The sequence below is a fragment of the Vulpes lagopus genome, chromosome 10 (genome assembly GCF_018345385.1).
Source record: "Vulpes lagopus strain Blue_001 chromosome 10, ASM1834538v1, whole genome shotgun sequence".
In the NCBI taxonomy this organism is placed as follows: Eukaryota; Metazoa; Chordata; class Mammalia; order Carnivora; family Canidae; genus Vulpes; species Vulpes lagopus.
In genome coordinates this window covers 3,180,324-3,205,585 of record NC_054833.1, presented here as the reverse complement: position 1 = coordinate 3,205,585, position 25,262 = coordinate 3,180,324, and the positions used below count along the sequence as shown (strand labels likewise).

Genomic DNA, 25,262 nt, shown 5'->3' with positions numbered 1-25,262 from the left:
AGAGAGAGAGGCAGAGACACAGGCGGAGGGAGAAGCAGGCTCCATGCACCGGGAGCCCGATGTGGGACTCGATCCCGGGTCTCCAGGATCGCGCCCTGGGCCAAAGGCAGGCGCCAAACCGCTGCGCCACCCAGGGATCCCCCACTTTCTTTTTTTTTTTAAGCTTTTATTTTGGATTGTTGTTGGTGTTAAAAAAAGAAAGCATTTAAAATCTTCATATCAAAAAAAGTTACAAGGATGGATAAAATGACACAATATCTGGGATTTGTTCCAAAAATAATCTGGAGGGGAAATAAGCAGGGGGAAGAACAGACAAAATGAGACTGTCCATGAGTGGACATCATGGAAGTTGGGGCATGGGCTCATTGGGAGCCGTTATAGGCTTCTCTCCATTTGTGCTTGAAATTTTTAGGCTGAAAAGTTGAGAAAATATTACAACCCAGGAAGTCCTGGGAGACGGACCTGCTATCCTCCTCTGTCTAGTACTCAATCCCAAAGAAAATACAACCAGCAGACAAATCTAAAGTTGTCAAATCAATGCCAAATACCAACCATCTGTAATGCTACATGGCAATGCATTGTCCTGAGACAAGAGCTGGCTACCTAAAGGAACCTGTTCTAAAGGATTAACAAAACCAACTCGGAGAGAGCAAACCCACCTAATTCATACTTCCTACATAAGTAGACTTATGTACACAGCGTACGTAAGTCTTTACATTCACAGCATATATACTTTTCTTTGATCATCGAGGAGAAAAGGAAGGGCTGGGTACAACAAGAAGGGGCCCTGCGTCCTCTACAGCTGTGTCTCTGAAGGAAGACGTTCCATCACTTCCCTGACTGGGCCCTGGAATTATGTGAGCAAACTCATTCTAGGGCCTGGAAAATTCTACATTGCCAAACACAGATAGAAGCATGACACAGAGAATAATGCCATTTGCTACAGGCACAGAGATGGAAAGAAGCCCTTCCAAATATTCAAAAGAATGGACGCTGGGGTGGATTGAATGGGACAAGTCCTGCAAATCAGAAGAACTAAATGGTAGGTCCTCCATCCAGTTAGGTGGCACTCCTTGCTGACTTCGAAACACAAGGCAGGCAGCACCTTGCAGAGATCTGTCTCTGATACTCAAGATGGCACAAAAGCACAGGGGAAACCGTCTTTTGGTCTTTTAAATCAGAGTTGTTTCATTCACCCTCAGTGGTGTCCGTCCCAGAGGCAGCATCATTTAGTTTCTGATCCTCAAGAGGCTTAGCATCCTAGGAATGTGAAGGGGGGGAAAAAGAGAAAGCTGTGTCCAGCTGATGCTTTAATTCTGGCTGGATCCAAAGCCACTTGCCCCAGATCGAAACTATTTTCAATCTCAGAGAGAGAGAAGGAGCCAGTCCAGATGCAACCCACTTCTAGGGTCTTCTTTCTTAACTAGCTATCTGCTGAACTTGACCTCACAGAGTATGGATGTGTTTAAATGTCAATCATAACAAAGGGATAGACAGTTAAGGATTTTAGAGGCAAGATCATTTTGAAACAACAACAGATTGAAATAATACTCTGGAAGGAAATCTGGGACCACCAGGTTTTTATAAGACTAACAGATGGCTTGCTGAGTGTCTGCTGGTGGATCCAGCTACTACTTATCAGCAATCTAGATGCCTGGAAATGGGAGCTGCTCTCTCCACTCGCTTTCTCTAAGACACCTGCTGCACGTGGGGTCAGTTGTGTCTTGAAATTTAACACCTCTTGCCCATTAAGCAAAGCCAGTCAACTCTGCAGACAAGAGTTTGTTGAGGGAGTAGAGATGTTTTCATGGGAGTATTAGACAAGCAGCCTTCATGAAGGAGTCCTGAACTGGTGCTTTCAGATTCAGAGCACTCCTACCTGCTACTCAGAGGACCTGGAGAGTTGGGGCTTTGCTGGCCTCAGCTGCCTTGGGGACAGATATCCCTAGGGGTTAGGTGAGTACCATTGAGAAGGATAAGATAGAAAAGCCTTGGAAATGTCCTTCCAATGCCCCTGAGAAGACCCCATTTTATAAACAGCCATTCAAGGGGGTGAAACAGCCTTCTGCAGGTTGAATCCTAGCTCACTACTAGCACCTTATTTTCAAACCTACATGATAGGACAGGTAACCAAAGAATTGCTCTTTCATGGAAAAAGATCCAATTTATCTTCTGTATGGCAATATCAGAGTGGCCAAGCCAAGAACACAAGAAGTGATGGCAGTGGGATTCAGGACAAAATTCAGGTTCTGTCTTCTTGTGCAGCCTTTGAAAAAGTTTAATTTGCACGCCCAGTGGCAGCATATATGTTCCAGTGTAGCAATAATAACCTCAGGATTAGGACTTCCCACCTGAGAGGAAATCATCCCTTTTGCTCTCCCCTCCCACCAAGTCCACCTTGAGCTGTCTGATCAGGAACAGGGTTGAGGAGGCTAACTCTGGTGGAACTGGGGGTCCCTGGCTTCTAGAATACAGATGATGATGGATGAGTGATTAATCTCAGGTTCCAACTCCCTGGTTGGGACTAGACCAGAGAAGGGAATCTCTGGAGGCAGCACCACAGGTGGGGACAGGAGTGCAGGGGTGCAGGGGTGGGGGTGGGGAGATGGGCCTGTGGCTCCCACATCAGGGGTTGCCTAATTCGACTTCAGGCAGGAAGGGACTCTATGCAGTAGCATCTCCATGAGATTGTGATCCTCAAAGTATCTCCCTTTCACATTTGGGATTACAAAGACTAACTCTGGGGCTGAAGGAGCCCAGACATTCCTCAGGGCTGCTAATTTAACTCCTGATCATCATAGTTGCATTGATCTGTTGTTAGGGAAATATAGGTGAACATGCACTCCTGGTGTTTAAAAGTCAGGGCCACTCAAATGATGATTGGTTACTGGTTCTGTGTGAAGATAGGGTAAAACAAAAAGATACAACTATTTTAAATAGAATGTTGGTTTCTTCCTCTCTTCAAACCTAATCTGATTTCCCTAAAAAGGTACTTACTTTTAGAATATCATCCAAATGCATGATTTCTTGGTTCAGATCCTGAAACACTTTGTACTGCTCTTTATGTGGCTCTAATGCAAGGAAAAGCCCACTAAATGCATCCTCTAAGCTTCCATCTAGGAAGGATCTACAGCCTTCGGATTCTCCACTGACAGAGCCCTCAAAGAGCTGCCTCTCTGTGGCCACTGGCACCTCCGCCGTGGTGAGCCTCTTGACCAGCTGCTTTGTGATGTTTCCTTCAAAAGTGTCCAGTTCCACAGGCTTGAGCTCAGAGGCCTCGTCAGACTCCTGCAGGAGCGCCTCGGCCACATCCTTCTCCAGGAACAGGTGCTTGGTGGCAGCACCGGCAGACGCTCGGCGCGTCTCAGGGTTCCCAGGCCCATCTGTGTCCTCCTCCGGGTGGGGCTGTGACTCTCGGCCTTCTCTGGAGGAGTTCCTGGAAGATGCTGAGCTAGAGTCATCCGTGCCCTCATTCTGGGAGCACAGGCTGCTGTGGTTCAGCTCTGCAGGGGTGACGGTAATTTCTGGATTTGTGGAGCATGTGTTGGACAGAGAGCCAGCTGGGTCAGGGTTGAGGGCACAGTCCCCATTGGGTAGGTCACTGAAGCTGAGACACAGGGGTGTCTTCTCAGCTGCCTTTCCATGTTCAAAGACGTCATCAGGTAGATTAGACTGCGGATAAAAGGCAACTCGTTATTATTTTAAATACAAATGATGTGTTTGGTAAGGGCACCTGGGTGGCTCAGTTGTTGAGTGTCTGCCTTTGGCTCAGGTCATGATCCCGGGGGCCTGGGATTGAGTTCTGCATCAGGCTCCACGCAGGAAGCCTGCTTCTCTCTCTGCCTTTGTCTCTGCCTCTCTCTCTGTGTCTCTCATGAATAAATAAATAAAATCTTAAACAACAACAACAAATGATATGTTTGGTGCGGTTTATTTCCAGACAAGATGCCAAGCCATTAAAAGAAACAACCAGCACTTTCATAATATTAACTTTTTATTTGTTGATTTTGTGTGTGCATATGTGTGTGCGGTTGCATGTGTGGCAAAAGAAAACAAGCCCTTACAAACTATTTCTGGTGCTGCATCTAGGTGAAAGTTCATTATACTATTATTAGGTTTGATATTTTTCAAAAGAAAAGATTGGGGGAGTGTGGGAACAGAGCCTGTTTCCTAAAATCCAGGATCTCACAGTATTTGGCAGCCATAGTTCTGAATAACATTACCAATTTTTTTTTTTTTTGGCATTTATCTTAAAAGACTTTCCAATGTTCATGCTAGTTCACTCAAAAGATGTGATGCTTTGTTCTGCTTCACTTCTCATAAGTTATTTTAAAAGAATCTCTATCCACAAATCCCAAGCCCTTGAAAATGTTCTATTAATTTAGTAACCATGCCACAAATAACCAGAGGCCAGAAATATACTCGCACAGCTTCTGTAAAAATGGAAGAAAAAAGATGAATAAACCTGAACATCTCCCAGGATTGCAAAGCCAGAACTCTCAGGGTGTCTGGAAACACCAAGTTGTCTTTTCAAGCTGACCCAGGCTGGGTCAAGCACACTCTGTGATTCATGAAGCAGAACGCAGAAGGGAGAGAGGTTACAAATATCCAGGTAATCAAGATAATTTATTTGTGCAGGCATTAAAATGATGTCTAGGTCATCTCTTCCTATGCTGTGGTCTAGGTGGTATCTCAGCGCCAAATGTGGCTCCATGGAAAAAGTGTTCTAGTATTTGAGAGCAACTCCTTTGAAATGGATAATTTCTCTTCGGTTCCAGATTTGATATTTTAAGTAAATGTAAGTACTGGGCAAATGCCTATTTTAATTATATGGAGGGCAAAGAGGGGCCTTGTGGTAGCAGTGGGTTGGGCTACTCCCTGGGCTTCTTCCCAGGGGGTACCTCAGGCATCTCACAGAAGCCCTGGGTCCTCCAGGTGGTCCTGCCCTATCTCATCTCATCTCCAAACCACACATCCTAAGCAGGCAGTTTGCTTAAGTCAGGTTTCTTATTCAAATTCCGAAGTCCTTGCCAGCCATTTCTCTTGATCCCATGTTCCCAAACCTGATTGGCAGCTATGGGAGTGGCCAACATTGAGTTAGATGAAGCTGGGATGCTCTATTCAAGGGAACTTGAGGTGTGCCATGAGGGGACGAGCCCATCCATGGGTACACGAGAGTACAAGGGGATGTGTCTCTTCTGATTGAGGCATGACATAATGAGGCAGGTCCCCAGCACAGGGATGGTGCTGCCTGGAGACAGGTGGTCCTGGAGCTCCACCCCACAGGATGGGGAGGTGGAGGCGAGGAGGCGGAAGAGCCTTCCAGAAGGAAACTGTGTGCACAGGAGCAGCTCCTGAAGAGGGTGGTCCAGCTGGAGGGGGGTGGGGAGTTTGGGAGGCTGGAGCAGAGAACAAAGAATGGCCAACGGCAGGTATGGCTGAGGCCAGATGGATACAGCCCTCTGAGGAATCTGCCTGTACCCAAAAAGGCTAGAGGAAGCTGCTGAGTTTTTCTCTAATCCTGTTCTCATTTTTTTTTTTTTTTGGTTTATTCATAGAGACAGAGAGAGAGGCAGAGACAAGGCAGAGGGAGAAGCAGGCATCATACAGAGAGCCCGACGTGGGACTCGATTCAGGGTCTCCAGGATCACGCCCTGGGCTGCAGACAGTGCTAAACCACTGCGCCACCGGGGCTGCCCAATCCTGTTCTCATTTAAATTATCTATTAAAACCTCTACCAACTCCCTCCACAACTTACCGTATGGGAGCATGAATATATGCCTTACATCAATAGTTACGTATGCAACTGCACCTGATATATATGTGTTTTTTTGGTCCATGCGTTCATGCACATTTTCCTTCTAGAGTCTTCCTATTTGCCTGTGAAACTCCCCTAGGTTAGCCTACCTTTCTCACCTGTGTTTTATAATTCAACGAATTAGATGCAATTTTTATTATTATCATTAACCAGAAAACTTTTTAGTCCTTTCCTTTCTCCTTTTTCCCAAAGATTACTTTTATATGTCGGTAAAGAGCAGACTATCCCACGTATAGGTGTTCAGATGAGTACGTGTGCATTCTCTCATCACATGATGTATGACACGTATGATGGAGGTTACCTGCTGCACTCCTGACTACAAATGAAAGAGCTTCTTTTACTAGGGTAGTATAAGCACTACCATAAACTAAGGCTAAGAACCTCTTTGAATCAAAATAGCTCAAGGGATTTCAGCACGAATCCCTCTCCCACTCCCTTGAATGCCAGGTTTTAAGGGCTAAAAGTGTGCGCGAAGTTTATCAGCAATAAACTAGTTCAACTTGGGAACGAGCACCTTTGTGAGTACATCTGCACTTTTAAGAAACGAAAATCTTGTTACCATGGATATCTTGGCCACAGAGGAGAGAGATCACAGCACGAAAGCAGGGATCGTGGACAAGAGGGGGACCAGCCACGTCTGGCAAAGGGGCATGCGTGTGACCACACTTCCCACCCTGGGGACGGGACCCCTGGAACCGTCACCCCGCGAGCAAGAGGGAGAAGGCAGAGCCATGCCCAAGCAAACGTGCCCCGAGCCCCAGAGGCAAGCACCGCACACCGGGCAGGCCACCCCCACTCACAGAAAACTCTAGCTCGGCCTCGGGTCTCAGCCTGAGCGAGGGCAGGTCACTGAAAGAGCGGCTGCGGTACAGCTTGGCAAGGAAAGTGTCCTGCAGGGCACTCCAGACAGACAGCCGCCCTGGCTTGGCTGCTGGGGGACACAGCCGCCTCTTCAGGTGTCAGAGCGAGGGGAGGGGGTTAGCGGAAAGCATCGGTTATGTTTTGTTAGCTTTTTGGCAAGCATTTCTGATTAACACAAGGGGGCTGTTATTCGCATGCACTCCTTGGAAAGGCTGACCTCAGAGAATCTTCAGGAAAGTCTGTAGGTTATCAGAGCAGTAAGGGGTGGGGGGAGTAGGGGAGAGGGAAGACAGGAGGCTGGCGGCCTGCGTGCAGACGGCCGAGGGCATCTCAGAACGTGCTTCTCTTAGTGGCTGTTTGGGTTGGGGCCTCTGAGATGAGCGCCGGCAGGAGTTGCTGAGGACCCTTAACAGTGGACGTCAAGGGCTTCAGACACCGGGCGCAAGCCCCGCCCGGGGGTTCAGTGTTTCTCCTCCAGGAATCCCAGGGAACTTACAAAGAAAGAGTGATCCTTCAAAGTGGGCGTCTCCGGGGTGCCCTGGCTGTACATGGACATCCTCCTCTGGAGGGCTGCCGCCTTGTTCCCGGTGCCCGAGGACGGCGTCACGTCCTCCACGTCAAACGGGCTGCAACACAACAGGTCCCTGTGAGGGCGTGTTTGTCAGAGGCCCCTTCTGACCCCCGGACCGCAGGCTGAGAAAGCACCTGGTCACGCTGAGGTCAGCTCAGATCACTGGGAACTGGGCTGGTTCTGGCCAAACTGGTCCGGCAGAGGACAAACCAAGATAAAAGAGAGTGGAGCAGCCAGCGGAGTCCAGACCCACCCAGGGGACCACAGGTTGGCTCTGAGTACAGTTTCTGTCTCTGCCTAGACACCAGGCAAATGTGTTTCTTCATCAATATCAGAGATGCAAACATGCTAATGCTTGTGCAACACAAGACGCTGAAATCTGTAAAAACTCTTTGGGCGGGATCCCTGGGTGGCGCAGCGGTTCGGCGCCTGCCTTTGGCCCAGGGCGCGATCCTGGAGACCCGGGATCGAATCCCACATCGGGCTCCCGGTGCATGGAGCCTGCTTCTCCCTCCGCCTGTGTCTCTGCCTCTCTCTCTCTCTCTCTCTCTCTGTGACTATCGTAAATAAATAATAATAATAATAAAAAAAACTCTTTGGGCAGTTGACAGGCTCTCGCGTGACTAGGAGGAGCACAGTGGGTCTGCCCTGGCACCACTGGTCATCACGCCATAGGGTTCATCCAGCAAGATGGATGATCTTGCATTTGCTATGTCTACGACTACAAATTACCAGGAGGGAAGGGGTGGATAGTGTCTCAATGACAGATGGCAGGGTCTTTGCTGCTTCCACGCCAGCCCTCCACGCTGGAAAGGGGACCCTGACCATCAACGCTCAGCAAGGGTGCATGGCATCAAGCCCCTCGAGGGGCCTGGCATCAAGCTTTGTGGGCAACCAGTGTTTAATAAGCTGCGACCCTTCAAGAAAACCACCTTGAAGCTCACTGCTCTGACAAAAGGTGTCTCTTGCCCATTGGAAATGTTCTATTTCAGCAGAGTGTGAAGGATATGGAAAATTTCCCCAAGCAGCATTTGCTATTTGAGCTAAAGGAGGACAGGCGATGGAAACACCATAGTGAGAATCGGGATCTTTCCAAGGGCAAGATATCTCCTCCTGGACAGTGATTTTCTTTCCAAATTACCTTAAGAACTATATTTCTTTATATATACTTAAAGGTTGACAGGGAGGGAAGGCAGCTGGATAAAATATTTTAAAATAGGAAGTGGAGGGGCACCTGGGTGGCTCAGTGATTGGGCATCTGCCTTTGGCTCAGGCTGTGATCCTGGGGTCCTGGGATCGAGTCCCACACTGGACTCCCTGCATGGAGCCTGCTTCTCCCTCTGTCTATATCTCTGCCTCTCTCTCTGTCTCTCATGAATAAATAAATAAAATGTTAAAAAAAAATAAAATAGGAAGCGGAAGAGGAGAACAATGATAAGATAGAGGCTTCTCCAATTTATGGAGATGATGGTCCATGAACATTACTCGGTGAGCCCATGGACAGATCTCTGGGCCCTGTGAGGTTCCCACCCGGGACTCGATGGGATGCTCTGAGAGTCTCCTTCTGTGACCAGCTCCCTGGGGACGCTGATGGTCTAAGCGCCACCCCCAGAACAGCACCAGGCTGCACCATGTGTCTCTAACATGACAAAACTGAGAAGGACCACTTACTACCAGGTGATCTCCAGGCTCAGCTTGATGGTGCCAAGGTCATTGATGTCGACTGCCATCACCTGAGGTCGGGCGGCGAACAGCTCTTTGGTCTCACAGGTCACGCTGCCAACCAGGAGGTGAGTTGCCAGCCCTTTGAGTTCTGTGACCTGGTGAAAGAGGAGGGAGGGAAGGCCTTATGGGGAGCTGCGCCAGAGTGATGCTCTTTGCCACGGGCTCGGGGTGCAGGGTGACCTGCAAGGCAGGGGTGGGAGTGGCAGGCGAGAGTCACGCCCAAAGGTCCCCACCAGTGGGTCAGCCAGGCACGGGCCAGGAATGGCAGTGACAATACTGAACCTTGATGGAGATGAATCCGACGATCAGGGGCAGGAACACCACCTCTTCCCCATCCCAGCTCTGCCTGCCGTTGGCTTCTATCTTGCCTTTTAGTTTCCACCTCTGTCGGCCGTACTTCATGAAGATCTGGGGAGAAGACACCAAACCTCAGTCTCTAGGGCCCTCCCCTGCCTTCCTTGTCCAAACACCAAGATAAAAAGGCAGGGAAGCAAAGCAGGTGCCTGTCCTCCCCTGCTGCATCATCCTCAACCCATCCTTTTGATGGATTCTTCTAAATTGCCTGGGGTCCAGGGGGTGGAGCAGATGGGGAGTGCGAAAGAGGCTTTCAAAGGGGAGTGGGGTCTGCTCCCCTCAAAGAGGGCATGGAGGGTCTGCTGTGGGAAAAGATCATCACATCGCATCCTCCATATCACCACGGTCACGGTGACCAGTTCCTTCCCCTGTGAGTCTCATTGGACTCCCCAGTTTTTTACAGGGAGGAGAACTCGGGCTCCTGGGAGGCTCCGTGGGTTAAGCATCTGCCCTCAGCTCAGGTCCTGATCTCAGGGTCCTGGGATCGAGTCTGCTTAGGGCTCCCTGCTCAGCGAGGAGTCTGGGTCTCCCTCTCCTCCATGCTTGTGCTCTCTCTCGCTCTTTCTCTCTGTCTCTCTCTCATGCTTGATCACTCTCTCAAATAAATTTTAAAAATCTTCAAAAAAGAAACCCATAAAACAAATGCAGGGAGGAGAAACCACCAGCTAAAATCCACTTAGCTGCCAGAAGCAAAAAAGTAAGTTCCCCTCCTCCTGGATGAGGAAGACAGAACTGGGCGGATTCTGAAATCTGACATATTCCCAGGAGAGAGTCTCCCACTCTCTCTTTGCTCAGACAGAAAGATACTCCTTCCCCTGCCCTCCCCAAGAAGAATGATCACAGAGGGTATTAGAGGAGAAATTTGGATGAAATAATTAGGGAAGTTCCCTCTGAAGTGGGAAAAGATAAAAGGCTTTTTACTTCATGGAGTGTATCTTTCTAAAGAAAGGTCTAGAGTCTAGTATTCTTCAATCCATGATATTTACGATCATGATTCTAGATTGGCTCTTGCTTCAGGAGAAAAGACCACTATCAGGACAACATTAGGACACTAGGGAAAATCTGAATATAGATGTATAACAAGCAATGGTAGCTAAAGGGCCAATGTTAAGTTAGCTATGTTGAGAATTGCACAATGCTAATAGAAGAGCATGTCCTTCCATTTTTAGGAAAATAATTGAGGGGCGAGAGGTCCTGATGTCTGCCCATTAGTCTAAAATGGGTTCAGCAAAATAACAACAATTATAGTAGTAATAATAAAGCAAATGTGGCATAATGTTAAAAATTCCTAAAATTGGTGTCTGGATGAAGAGTATGTGGGCATCTTCTCAAACTTTCTCAATGGCTTTTTTTTTTTTTTCAAAATAAACAAATATAAAAGAAAAAAAAAGGCAATTTGAAATTTTGATAAAACAATGGCAACTGACACCTGCCCCTCAAACCCTCAATCCCAACACACAGACCGACATGATACTTACTTCATACTGATCTCCAGGACAGAGGCGAGCAAATCCAGCCAGACCTGCAGGCAAGCAGCAGGGGCATGAGGGGCAGAATAGGTCTCCACTCTTCACACACCCACCCTGGCACATTTACCAACCCGAAGCGTCAGACCTTGGTGAAAGCTCGTGCAGTAGTTTTAGAGGGCCGCCGGAGGGCACAGCCTTTGCTGGGAATCCCATCTGTCCAGGCAGGAGTAAACATTCCTGGCTGGGCTAATCACAGGTGCTTTCTGGGGCGGAGACAGCTGCTGGGCAGGGGCTAGAGCTCTCTGTGCCTTTGGCCCGTGGGAAATCCACCCAGACTCCAGGATCAGAGAATTAGGGCCAGAAAGATATATTCACTTATTTACTCAAAATATTCCCATGAAAACAAACTGCTCTCTTGTTTTTCTTTCTGTCCCAAGATTTGTGATTTTTTTTTTTTTTCTCATTTGGGTAAAGAATCCATGGTCATGTTCTACTTTGTCTCCGATTCACCCACTCCTGTGTTTTCCTTCTCCTATTTACGGGGCATAATGATACCACCATCTACTGTTTTTTGAAACCACTTAAAATGGATTATCATCTACACAAAGCCAGTGATTAAGAAAACAAAACCGTGGGATGCCTGGGTGGCTCAGCAGTTGGGCGCCTGCCTTCTGCTCAGGGCGTGATCCTGGAGTCCCGGGATCGAGTCCCACATCGGTCCCCCTGCGTGGAGCCTGCTTCTGCCTCTGCCTGTGTCTCTGCCTCTCTCTGTGTGTCTCTTATGAATAAATAAATAAAGTCTTTAAAAAAAGAAAAAGAAAACAAAACCAACCAAACCAAACAACCACAGCCCACAGTCTCCAGATGGAGATGGGGCCCCCTTTTGATCACGCCATCGGCACGTCATTCCTAGCTGGGTCTGCGCAGTCTGAGATCCAGCCCCATATTTGGTGTAGCCCCAAGAATAAGTCACGTCACACCACTGCTGTGGGCCATCCCAGGGACCCTAGGTTTAATCAGTCCTTTTCTTTCTTTCTGTAGATATTTATGGAGACTCATTTGTGTGGGAGGATCTATGCACTGGGGTAACAATCTGGAAATTAAGAGAGACTTCACTGATACCCAGAAAACAGAACAAAATGCAGTTAATGTCCACAGAGACGAAACGGACAAGGACTAGAGGCAGTGCGGGAAGCTAAGGCTGAAGCTGATTTCTGTTTTATCCTCCAGTGAGCCGCCTCAAGATATTAGCTGCAGTGTCTTCACCTTTAGAAGGGAGTTAACAGTGTCCTCCTCACAGAACTGTTTGTAAAGACAATTGATTGCATTAGGTCCATAGTACGTGCTTAATCTGTAATAATTATATATTCGGCAGTGGGATAATACTGTTGATTCAGCATGCACCATATACAGCTAATTTAAAAGACTTATCTGTATGAAACAACAGCAAATTGATACACATTGAAGAGGAGAACAGTAATGAAGAGACAGTAAAAGGAGGTTCTTTCCTATATTTTGAATTTTTGTAAGACTGTATTACTTATATAATCAAACAAGAAATTCTGTCCCATTTAATGTAGGATAGTTTCATGGAGGAAGGGAGCATTTGAACAACAGAGTGTCATATCACCCCAGGCAAATGAAGGCATGGGAGAAAGGGCGCTTCTGGGTGGAGGGAGTGGCCTGTATTCACTCAGCAATATTTTCAGAATACCTACTGTGTGTCAAGCATGAATAAAGTTGTGGGGAGGAAGGTACACACGTCATACATGCACAATAAACCTAATGGAATAAACTCATCAACAGAGGCTTATCAGTAATCTTGGCTTTGTTTCTATGACAATCACAAAACAAAGCCACAGACAATATTTTAATCAAGGAATGAAACACATTTAATAAAAATGGGCAAAAAAATCTTTAGGACGTTCTCATTTTCTAATGAAAAGAACCAATACAATTTTAGGATAAAGAATTGCACTTAAGGATTCAGTACAAATGTTTATATAAAATGGAATATTACTCAGCCTTAAAAAGGATGAGATCTTGCCATTTGTGAGAACATGGAAGAAGCTAGAGCGTATGATGCTATGTGAAGTAAGTCAGGCTGAGAAAGACAAACACCATGATGCCATTTATATGTGGAATCTAAAAACAAAACAAATGAATAAACAAAAAGCAGAAGCAGAACCATACATACATAGGACAAACTAATGGATGCCAGAGGGGTGGGGGATGGGCAAGATGGGTGCAGGGGAGTGGGAGATACAGACTTTCAGTTATGGAATAAATAAGTGATGGGGGTAGAAAGTACAGCATTGGGAATATAGTCGATGATACTGTCATAGCGTTATATGAGGACAGATGGGAGCTACAGTCATGCTGAGCACAGCATGACATATAACTTTGTCCAATCATTCTGTTGTACACTTGAAACTAATGTAACACCATGTGTCAACCAAACTTCAATAAAAAAAAGAAGAATTCGGTACAGATGTTTAGATGTCTTTAATAAGATAATGTTTATAAACTAATATTAAGTAAAAAAGCAAAAAGACAAAATTCAAGTGTGACCTCCGCTATATAAAAATGTATCCAGGGGCGCCTGGGTGGCTCAGTGGCTGAGTGCCTGTCTTCGGTTCAGGTCATGATCCTGGGGTCCTGGGATCCAGTCCTGCATTGGGCTCCCCACAGAGAGCCTGCCTGCCTATGTTTCCACCTCTCTGTGTCTCTCATGAATAAATAAATAAAATCTTTTAAAAAATGTATCCATAGGAAAAAATTCTAGAAAAACATACCAAAGGTATGTTTTATTTACCAAAGGTAGATAAAATAATTATCTGTGATAATCTGGGATTATGAAGAAAGTGAAATTTTTGGACGTTAAATAGTAATTTTTATTGGATTTTTTCAAATATCATGTGTTTATTTGAAAAGAAAAAATATATGAAAAAGGTCACAGGTATCGGCGGGCAGGCAGTGTATATGCAGAAAAAAGGCTACTTGGGTATTTGTGACATGGTGGAGAGATTATATTGTGCCTTTAAAATTTCTGGTATCTTTGCCTGTATTTAAAAAAAAAAATGAGAAGGTATCATTTAAAAATCTAAAACGGATTCGAGAAGAATAACCCCTCACTTTTGATAGAGGCGGCTGGAGAGGAAATAACTGCACAGCTGGCACAACAGCAGCCCTGAGACTCCTAGTCCCTTCACACACAGGATGTCCATTTGGGCAGCAGAGTCCTGGGTGGTTCAGTTTCCTCAAGCTGCCATTCACGATCCTTGAAGTCTAAGTTCTTTTCATATCAGTTTATTTATTATTTTAAAAAAGATTTTTATTTACTTATTCATGAGAGACACACAGAGAGAGGCAGAGACACAGGCAGAGGGAGAAGCAGGCTCCCTGCCGGGAGCCCCATGCAGGACTCGATCCCAGGACCAGGATCACGACCTGAACCGAGTGCTCAACCACTGAGGCACCCAGGTGTCCCTTGAAACATGTTTTCATATTAGTTTAAACATGATTTAACCCGTGTAAAGATGACGAGGGTGGTATCACAATCACACAATTTATTCTGCCTTTTGTGACTGACTAGCCAGGGTTAATTAAGAAGATAGACCGGGTCCCGGGAGGCTTTAAAAAGCACCTACCACTACCTGCCAGTAGATGGCAGCAACTCACCAGCTCCCTCTGCCTCCCTACGGGAGAGTCAGGCCACCTGGGACTCTTCTAACAACTAGAACACAACAAGGCACTTTAAAAGATTTCCTGAAATAAGAGTAGAATTTAAAAAGTCAGTTTTCACTAATCATTTTCTGGAAGATTTAGTCTTTTTTTTTCCAATATGTCATTAAAAAAAAGCACAATTCACTGGTTTTTGTAAGTCAGAATGGTCAGACATGCCAATTCTAAGAAAATCCAAAGTGCACTTTAAAACTTCTGCAAAGGGCACCTGAGTGGCTCAGTGGTTGAGCATCTGCCTGTGGCTCAGGTTGTGATCCTGGGGTCCTGGGATTCAGTCCCGCATCAGGCTCCTGTGGGGAGCCTGCTTCTCCCTCTGTGCATGTCTGTGCCCCTCTCTGTGTTTCTCATGAATAAATAAATATAATCTTAAAAAAATAAAACCTCTGCAAAGGGGCACCGAGCAGCTTAGTTGGTTGGGCACCCAACTCTTCATCATGATTTCAGGGTCATGAGATCCACCCCTTGTGGGGCTCTGGACAAGTAGAGAGTCTGCTTCAGGATTCTCTCTGCCCCTCCCCCTACTCATACTCAAGTGGTCTCCCTAAAATAAATGTAGATCTTTAAAAAAGTAAAATAAAATAAAACCTCTGCAAATTAGTTTAGGTTTCATCCATTGCCAGATTACCTCTGCAATTACAACAGAAGCCTGGTTAAAAAACAAAAAAATCCCCTAAGCAACTGACCTGGAATCAGTGCTGGATAAAGACATGTAAAGGGGAAAATCTTTTGAAGGTTTTTTCCCCTCTCAAAATTACCAAAAATTTCATATCTGAACTTATCCAACTGGGAGAAAGGTACTTGGTACTGATGTTTTTGAGTTTACAAGCCCATGTTATTAAAGTGAAATGTCTCGAAATTGCTTATAGTGGGCCTGATTACAACCATAATGGAGTCAACTGGCGCCAGCCAGGCAGAGGCAGTCCTGGTGCTGTGTTTCCTAAAGTTCTAGCTGCTGGTCTAAGCCCATCACTGTACTGGTTGCAGAACTGAAACCAACAGTGGGGCAATTAGAGTTACAGCTTGTTGTCTTTTAAACCTGGCCAGAGGCCTGCTGGGATTTTCACAGCTGGGGAAAGCTTCATGTTTTCTCAGAAGTTTTGCGATTGCTGTTGGTTGCACTGTCTAGAAAGCTTTCATCCTGGCCACTCTACAGACCATCGGGAGGTTAGCAACCAGGAATGGTCAGGGCAGGGGGCTTTTATTTCTGTGGTGCATCTTCCTGTACCTTTTGGCTGTTTTACTGTAAACACCTATTACTGATCAAATGCCCTTGTTTGGCAGTCCCCGACGCCACAGTATGTAGCCACCCACCCTTTCCTTTCTTGGCTCAGAGACTTCTCTGCCAGAAGAATGCTCCCCAGTTTTTGCTACTTCTATGATGATCTTCCTTTCCAAAGATAAAAAATATCACACATGTTGACAGCATATACACACAGAAAAGGATGGCTGGGTATTCGTGACAATTTTAATGGTGTTTAGCACTGGGTAGAACAATTATGAAGCTAAGGAAGTCACACTTTCTATTCCAAGGAAAATAGCCAAGCAGCTGAAGGGCCGGGAGCTCTGTTACAGGCCTTCCTGATTTATTGACCAGGCATAAATAATGCAGATTTACTAGCTCCCAGGTAGCTCTTCCCTCTGCCAAGGCCTGGCCTGCCCTGCAAGCTGGAGAGGCAGGCAAGGGTTGGAGATCCACCCCACCTGGAACCTCACTGGAATGAAGCAGTAGCTAGGAGAAGAAATAGTTTTCCTTCAGAAATCACATCTTTTCACGTAGGTCCTGGTTAACACAGTGCTCCCCCTGTAGCCTGACATTCAAGGCAGATTTTTCAACATGCTTTTCCCTCTTTGGTGAATGCTATTCCCCTGCTGTTCATCCACCCAGAGCAGTCCCTCTGGTTCTAATTCAAAGGTTACCCTGGGAAGCCTTCCTGCTTCCTTCCTGCTTCCCTCCCCCGAGACAGGTGAGTGGCACTCCCCCTCCTGCTCTTACCCTGGGGCAGGGGGCTCTGGATCTGGCCACCCCATTGGTCATTTGTTCCATTGAATTAGAGCATATTGGCTCACGTGTCCACTTTTCTCCAGGGGACTCGGGGAGTCAAGACCAGGGGCCGTTCAGCAGGATTCAGCCTAGTGCTTGGCACTGTAACCCATCAGTTGTTTTTATCACCAATGCATCTGCACCCCCAGGGGCCACACACACACACACACACACACATACATACGCCCAAAAGGGTTGTTTATTCTGTGTTGGGTGGGGTAAAACGGGAAGTGTGGAGGGTGTGGCAGGAGGAAGTTGGGTTACCAGGTCTGAGAAAATTATGAAATATCCTCAGCTTATGTCAGTGTTGTTTGCTGGGGGTGCTTATGTTTTATCAGAAGGAATAACAGATAAGAAAATAGCTGATTGCAAAGATGTGAAATTTCTTGGCAGTGTGAGATGTCTTCCCTTCCTCAGGAGAGGAAGACTTCCAAGGGGGTGTTCCCTTTGAAAGGCTTCATAGTTGTCATTTCTGGCTTTTCATGTTAGATTAGGGAAGTGAAAAGGGAGAATAATCTATAATGAAAAGAGAGAGTAAGTTTCAGGCCTCGAGTCCCACTAGGGGAAACCGAGAGCCCAGACAAAAGCTATGGAAGTGGACCAGGTGGGAGAGAGAGAACAGGGAGAGGCAAAGATGAAAAGCTCGGTGAATGGGAGGCCCTGTCAGCCCACCAGGATGACCTTGTAGGACGTGCTATTATGTAGCTGGTGCCCAGATCCCTCTGTAGATGGGGGTGGAGGGTGGGCACCAGCATCATCCTCTCATTTGCCACCATGCCTGAAGCTCCTCACCCACAGGCCTGTGTTCTGGGTCAGAGAAGACCCTCCCACAGAGGAAGAGGCCGTGCTTTGAGCAACAGCTTCTAGTATGGGCTCTGCTCTGTTAGAACTCCCCTACTTGGGGCACCTGGTGTGGCACTACCTTTGGTGTGATCCCGGGGTCCTGGGATTGGCCAGCATTGGGCTCCCCATAAGGAGCCTGCTTCTCCCTCTGCCTAAGTCTCTGCCTCTCTCTGTGTGTCTCTTGTGAATAAATAAATAAAATCTTAAAAAAAAAAAAAAAAAGAACTCTCCTCCTCATAGGAGACTGGGCATGGGGATGGACTAGGAGCAGGAGCCCTGGAATTCAGACTCAAGCTGGACTCTAACTCACTATGTGACTTCTGAGACAAGTCACTGAACACCCTTTCCCACTAATAAAACGGGGGAAATCATCACCCTGCCCAAAACGGATGCATTAGGTAACAGTGAGCATCTGAAATCGGGGCAACCTGGCACTCTGCGTGTTAACAGTGAGATGCGTGTGACCCGAGGCTCTTGAACTGAGAGACCGGCCCAGTCCGGATGGATGGTGCCGAGGTCGGGGGAACACTGATTCCGGGCAGCTGTTTTCTAGAATCAGGCTGCTGCTGAAATCATCCTGAGAGTCTTAAAAAAAAATCTTCTAGGGTCCACTCTGCCTTTCTGGGTCTGGGGCAGGGCCCAGGCAGTTCTGGAGCCTCTGACTCAGGTGAGGACCCAACATGAAGACAATAACGAGAAATGGACGAAGCTTAGTGGGGCAGCAAGTGTTGAGATTCAACACTGAGTAACAGAGTTACACTCAGGTCTGCCCAAGAGAAGGAAGCAGTGCTGGGGAAGGTGAAGGTCGAGGCCGACGTTATTCCAGGAATAATCCATTCAGAGTGGCCCTCTCGTTCTCACGGGGCACCTAGTGCCCGACAGAGACCTTGCCCTGCAGACCAAGATGACTCACTCCAAAACGAAGCTCTCCTGTTGAGCACTTAAAAAAGAACAACAGTGCCCCTTCTCTACTCCCTTAATTGAAAAGAGTCGAGGAGAGAGTGGAAAGGGTGATTAAGTCCCCATTAGCAACAACCCAGGGGTCTAGCGGCTGCAGAACGCTGACAATCTCTTGTCTGCGTCAGTTAATCAGCCCAAACTCAAGACAAGCGGACCTGCCTCTGAGGAGCTGAGAGCTCTGCCGGCAGCACCTGGGGGACACTCCGTTTCCTAAAGCTGGCATGCCTCCTTTGTTCTGAAGGTGCCACCGTACAGAGAGAAACCAATCATGCTTCTAGGCTGGAACCTTCCAGAGCAAACCCCAGAAATGCACTAGGGAAAAGGAGGAAAATGCACAGTCCTCTGTGGGTTTTCCACTTACAAATAAATAAAATCAAGGAGCGGGTGGGTAGTTGGTGGAAAACATGAGCACAAAGGAGCAGCTGAAATGACACCACAAAGAAGCCAAGAGACAAATCGAGAATGTGGGCCATTCTGTACAACAGCAGTTTCTACACCAAGTAGAGGTAGGAGGAAAACAGGAAGGGTCTGTTTCAGATGGAAGGGAGCCCGAGAGAGACACCTGATGACCAGTTATGACACATGGACCTTATCTGGACCCCGGTGTGAGCTAAGCAATGGTACAAAGCATTTTTGAGACCGCTGGGGAAATTGGATAATGGAGTGGATTAATAACAAAGGCATATTAATTTTATTGGACGTGATAATACTTGGCTTTGTGGTTAGGTAAGAAGCCCCCATTCTGGGATCCCTGGGTGGCTCAGTGGTTTAGCACCTGCCTTTGGCCCAGGGCGCGGTCCTGGAGTCCCATGTCAGGCTCCCGGCATGGAGCCTGCTTCTCCCTCTGCCTGTGTCTCTGCCCCCCTCTCTCTCTCTCTCTCTCTCTATGTCTATCATAAATAAATAAAAGGTCTTTAAAAAAAAAGAAGCCCCCATTCTTTAAGGGGTGCCTATTGAAATACACACAGACAGACTCATGTGTCTGGGTTATGTATCATCAAAGAGAAAAACAGATGAAACCAATGTGCCAGAGCCTTGCTAATTATGAAATCTGGGTGATGTGGGGTTCACTGTAACATTCTCTTCACTTCTGTGTACGTTTGAGATCCCCCCATAATAAAGATTTAAGGGCGCAGGTGAGTGTCAGGACAAGAAGGTTCTAGGACAGCAATATATTCACAAACTGGGAGAGGAAAGTGCGGGCGGCACAGTGTCTTGGCAAGAAAATTAAAATAGCATGTGCACTCAAACTTCAAGGAGCTCTGTCTGTGGACATGGCTCCCTACTCTGAATAATACCTTTCATCTTGATGGAGAACTCCCCCAGCAGATTCTCCAGCTCTGCTTCAATGGTGCACATGTTCTGTGAAAAGTACAGAAGATTGGCATCAGTTCTAGGCTTCTGTCACACAGCAACTCAAAGCACATGACGTTCTAGCAGCTGCAGACAAGCAAGGCTTGAGGCTTGAACAAGGGGAGGCATTTACCTGTTGGCAGGGAGTTACACGGCAGTGCCTGTGAAGCATTGTGGGTGAAACGTTTCCCCCGAGTCTACACGACCCTTCTGGTGTATGGGACATTCAGAGCACAGAGGGACACGTTCACTTATTTCCATGCACAATGATGAGGGTTGGGATGCTAGGTAAGAAGGAAGCAGTTTGGGGGCACCTGAGGCTCAGTCAGTGGAGCATCTGCCTTCAGCTCAGGTCATGATTCTGGGGTCCTGGAATCGAGCCCCGGGTTGAGATCCCTGTTCAGTAGGGAGCCTGCTTCTCTCTCTACCTCTGCCATTCCCCCTTGCTCATGGTCTCTCTCTCAAAGAAATAAATAAAAAATATTTTTTCAAAAAAAGAAGGAAAGCAGTCTTCTCCTAAGTGGAGAATATCAGGTTTCTTAAGTTGCTGTCTTTGGGACCCCCTACAACAGAAGACTTGCTGTGCTGCCTTCAGATGTTATATCAATTATCTCATCAAATTATATCATCAGCAGACGAATCCAGAACGTGATATTCTATGAGAAGTGGCCTGGATTCTATAAAATGGTAATGTTGTGGGGAAAAAGTTTTAAACAAAAGAGGCTAAAGAGACATAAAAACTAAATGACACCTGTTACCTTCCATTAGATCCTGATTTGAAGGATAACAAAACGTTATAGAAGTCATGACTGGACCAAATACGGGATGCCTGAGAATGCACTGGCTATTCGATAACTCCCTAAGTTGATTACTTTTCTCAGTTGTGGGAATGGTGTGTGTTTGTGCAGGGGATACACAGATGACACATGACCACTATGGGCTCTGTGCTAAAATACTTATGGGGTGAAGTGTCACAATGTCTACTACTTATGGTCAAATGACTCAGCAATAAAAAGAAAATAATAATGAAAGAAAAAATTGAGCCTTTGCGAGAGAAGGAAAGCAAATATGGCAAAATATTACCAACTGGTAAAGATAGATGCTGTTTATTATACTAGTCTCAACCTTTATGTTGATTTGCTCCAGCTTCAACAGCTTCAGTTTGGAAACCACATCTGCCACAGGAAGCAGTCGCGCCCAACCCCACCCCGGTGCTGGGGAGGGGGTGGCATCTGCGGGCTTCTCCCTCTGCAGCCCGCCTCCATGCTGGGGGGCGGGGGCCTGGGGTGGCCAGCCCAGTGAGTGCTGGCAGGGTTTGCTCCCATTTGCATTTTGTGTGCTGAGGACTTGAGGATTGATTAGTAAGGTGACAGCTTCTGGTTTTTATTTGCACCTCTGTTCTGCTCCAAAAGATCACTCTCCTGTTGTGTTGCTGGGGTGCAAAGGGAATGGTACTGCCTTCCTCCCACCGTGTGAGCTGTTAGTACCTTGAACAGCTTAGCAAACCTGGAAATTTCAAAACTTCCTGAAGTCTGAGCTCTGTACTGCTTGAAAGCTTTGAAAACAAAGTCTCATATCATAAAGCACTTTTCTTTGAGCACCACGTGTCTCACTCACCCAAACATCAGCGATGTTATCATACAAGCCAGGGTTGCCACTAGTGTCTTCAAAAAACCTAGGGGGGCAGCTAGCTTAGCAGGTGAGGACTTCTATAGGCAGGATTCTCTTCCATCTCACCAGGCAGCTGTTGATGAGTACTGCTGCCCCCGGCAGAAGCCCCTGGAGCCTCTTGCCCAAAATGTTCTTTGTGAGAAAATCCTGGCTTTGCAGTAACGTGAAGATATAAAACCACCTGATGTCAAGTGAGGTAGGACACCACAGAGAGTGAGGTAGGACGCCACAGAAGCCCAGCTTCCTTCCTCTCCAAGGCACAGTTCTGCTTCCTGAAACTGTACTCTACGTCTTTGAACTTGTGAGCAAAGTATGATGCCATGTGCTGGCACCTGAGCAAGGACAGGTGTTTCTGAAACAGGCAGCAAGTGTTCTAGAGCAGAAGCATCTCCAGACTGCTGTCAGTTATCTGCTCGTGGGCTCTGAACGACTGTTTTAAATGTTCTTTCATTTCAGGGCCATGCACAAATAGGTCCCATGAACCAGGGCTGCTTCTAAGCCCGGGAGTCTCAACCCCTGGGTCCATAAATTTGGATGGGGAAAAACAAAGTCCTCATTATGTTACAACCTCTAATTGAAATGTGTCGTGTAGAAGTATCACAAATGTAGAAAGTAAGCCCCAGCAGTATGACTCGTGCCTGAGACTCTCACACTAATAGAAATCACATGTGTGTTCACGCCACATCACTGGTTCCAGATACCTTGAAAAATCATTTCTACTTTTTGCTACTTTAACATTTTATAACTTCAAATAACTAGTGGCACTGCTAGAGCTTATAACGGAATTTCAATGTGCTAATAACGTGGTATAGACAAAGCACAGTAGTGTATCAAAATACTTTGCTTTATAAGATATTTTGATAACTGTGCTGCTAATACTGAAATAACTATTTCAACATAATGGATTTCCTTTGAATTCCTAGATTCTGGGTATTTTATTTTATGCATTTAAAAAGCATTCTTCTGAAAGGGGGCATAGATAGAGAAGCCCTGTTTCAGACCATGGAAGAGATAAATGGTTCAGACCAGAGGTGCTGCTGGAGTGACCATACAAGGTGACCCATGAGGTCCCTACTCCTGCAGGGCTGAGACAGATGCTCGGCTCTGGGAACTGTCCAGCAGACCCTCACGAACCCTCATGAGGCCAATGACTTCATTTACGAAATTCGATCTCTGAGCAGACTCATTGGTTAGTGAGACATGCTGCTTTAATAATTCAGTCTTTCATCCAAGACACTTGGTATCAGGTGACCCTAGGAAGAGTGAAGACCTCCTTCTGTCATGTGCATGGGCCTCAGAGACAGAAGCCAGGGAAGTACACTTCTGCTCAGAGTTCTTTATCTTGCCTCCTTTAAGACAGAAGGGGACTTTCTTATGATGAAATAGTCCCAGGGAGGAACATTAGTGATACTCAACACCCAGGGTAGCATCTTAACCACTAAGTCTGTTCAACTTCCAGGAATAAAGTGAAATTAGACTGTATGCTAGAAAATGTAGAAGGGAACTCAAGACATCAAAAACCAGGGCATTGTGGCTTACACATGCAGTCACTGAAATTTTCGACAAGCATTTGTAGCCTAGCCGTGGCAAAGACTACAAGGCAGCATGGAGCACACAGAGTGTAAGTCTTGGTCAGTGAATGGGTTCATAGCATCTCAAATCTTGTAGCTTTACATATCCATGAGCAAGCATGTTCCAAGGCACTAGGAGATGACTGCCTGGCAGGTGATGATCAGGGACCAACAAAAGCCAACGAAGGTAGCGGAGTCCAGTGAAGACTCTGAACCAAAATATAACCAACTGACAGAACTACCTGAAAGTCATCTTAATTCCAGATGCCCTCAAAACAATGTAAGAATCAAATAGTTAAACATCTCCCTAAAGAGTAGGATGAGGCTACAGGCTGCACAAGCCCTGCAGAAGTGAGCTGCCGAGCTGACCAGCACGTACCTCCGTGTACTCCCTGTAGCTGCGGCTGATCTCTGACAGGCTCTCCCGGGCAGCTCTGCTGGTGGGCGAGGCTGCGAAGGCCTGCTTCATTTTGCTGGCACCATCTTGGAGGCGTCTTTGGATACAATATGCTTCATAGAGTTCATCTACCTGTTGGAAGGCATGTCAGTATTTAATCCCATTTGAAAGAAGTTACACAGGCCAGTATGAAGTTCTTAAAGGTATTTCTGACCTCATCAAAGAGATTCCTATAGAAGTGTCATACTTTTAGATGGAGGCCAATCATCTTTGAGGCACTGGAGTCCATTTTTCTATTTCAAAGCATATTTTTACCTGAGCCTGCCTTTCCAATGACACAAAATGAAAATGAACTTAACATTGGTGAGCTGTGTGAGCCAAGTACTGGATGACGAAGACCAGAATCTTCCACATAAGGAACAAACACAGGAAGGGTTTCCACGAGGCCATTATCACTTTAAAAGTACTATCACAAGGTGATATTCACACATCTACGTTTAGCATTTTTTTAAAAAAGAACTTGAGGCAACACTTTATAAAAATCATTTTCAATAAAGAGCCTCAACAGTAGAGAGAACAAAGTTATTTTTTTAAAGACTTATTTATTTATTGAGAGAAAGAGAGAGAGAGAGAGAGAGAGAGAGAGAGGCAGAGACACAGGCAGAGGGAGAAGCAGGCTCCATGCAGGGAGCCCGACGTGGGACTCCATCCCGGGTCTCCAGGATCACACCCCGCGCTGCAGGAGACGCTAAACCGCTGCGCCACTGTGGCTGCCCGAGAACAAAGTTATTAAATGAGTCTTAAAATGAGGGTGAAGGGATCCCTGGGTGGCGCAGTGGTTTGGCGCTTGCCTTTGGCCCAGGGCGCGATCCTGGAGACCCGGGATCGAATCCCACATCAGGCTCCCGGTGCATGGAGCCTGCTTCTCCCTCTGCCTATGTCTCTGCCTCTCTCTCTCTCTCTCTGTGACTATCATAAATAAATAAAAAATTAAAAAAAAATAAAATGAGGGTGAAGAGGGGCGCCTTGGTGGCTCAGTCAGTTAAGCATCTGCCTTTGGCTCAGGTCGTGATCCTGGGGTCCTTGGATTGAGTTTCGCATCAGGTTCCCTGGTTAGGGGGGAGTCTGCTTCTCCCTTTCCCTCTGCCCCTCTCTATTATCATATGCTCTTTCTCTCTCTCTCAAATAAATAAAATCTTTAAAATAAAATGAGGGTGAAGCACAATGGTCAATATTTGATCAAACCAAACACCTAGGAACTGTGCAGTTTTTTTGTGTGTGAATCATACTGCCACCAAAAACACAAATAAAAATACTGGAGGTAAGCATTTTTCTGCTGTATATCTACACTTACACTTCTAAACAATAATACCCTGTTTGCAAATGACTATTGATCATACTCATTCTGTAAGTCTGATAATCACTTACGGTCCCTAAGACAGCAATTCTCAATCAACCCAAGGTAATTTTTGACACGCAGGGGACATTTGGCAAAAGCTGGAGCCATTTTTTTTTCTAGCATCATGACTGGGAGGTATTACTACCATCTGGTAGGCACAGAGGTCAAGGATGCTGCCAAACACCCCGCAGTATGGAGGATAGCACCCTACAATAAAAGACTATCTCTAAATATCAATGGTGCCCAGGTCGACAACACCTGGTCATTCCTGATCACATCCATGTCCACAGTCCTGTGCTCTCTCCTCCATTATTAACACACTCCCCAGGTAACTACAGAACTTGCAGGTAGATGCAAAGGACACTAAACACCAGCTAAGGGAATGCACGACTTCCGCAAGGCGGGAATCTGTCTAGGATGACTTGAATTTTTCATTTCAGTGCAAACTTTGTTCCCTCACAAGGCTGTAAAATCAGAAGAAGTGG

At 46.5% G+C, this 25,262-nt stretch overlaps 1 protein-coding gene across 7 annotated transcripts in view; it reads right to left on the bottom strand.

Annotated features, from left to right (window-relative positions):
- RIPOR2 (RHO family interacting cell polarization regulator 2) overlaps window positions 1-25,262 on the bottom strand; it is a 220,819-nt gene that overhangs the window by 26,383 nt on the left and 169,174 nt on the right. For 5 of the 7 annotated variants that reach the window (XM_041770239.1, XM_041770240.1, XM_041770243.1 and 2 more), the window contains exons 7-14: window positions 23,361-23,510; window positions 19,685-19,748; window positions 10,808-10,851; window positions 9,258-9,383; window positions 8,922-9,070; window positions 7,176-7,305; window positions 6,619-6,768; window positions 2,998-3,672 (exon numbers count right to left, since the gene is read on the bottom strand). In XM_041770239.1, the coding sequence (XP_041626173.1) occupies window positions 2,998-3,672; window positions 6,619-6,768; window positions 7,176-7,305; window positions 8,922-9,070; window positions 9,258-9,383; window positions 10,808-10,851; window positions 19,685-19,748; window positions 23,361-23,510 (1,488 nt within the window). Of the gene's footprint in view, window positions 1-107; window positions 1,261-2,997; window positions 3,673-6,618; window positions 6,769-7,175; window positions 7,306-8,921; window positions 9,071-9,257; window positions 9,384-10,807; window positions 10,852-19,684; window positions 19,749-23,360; window positions 23,511-25,262 lie in introns of those variants that run through there. The other 2 variants (XM_041770246.1, XM_041770244.1) reach the window with 2 other exon arrangements.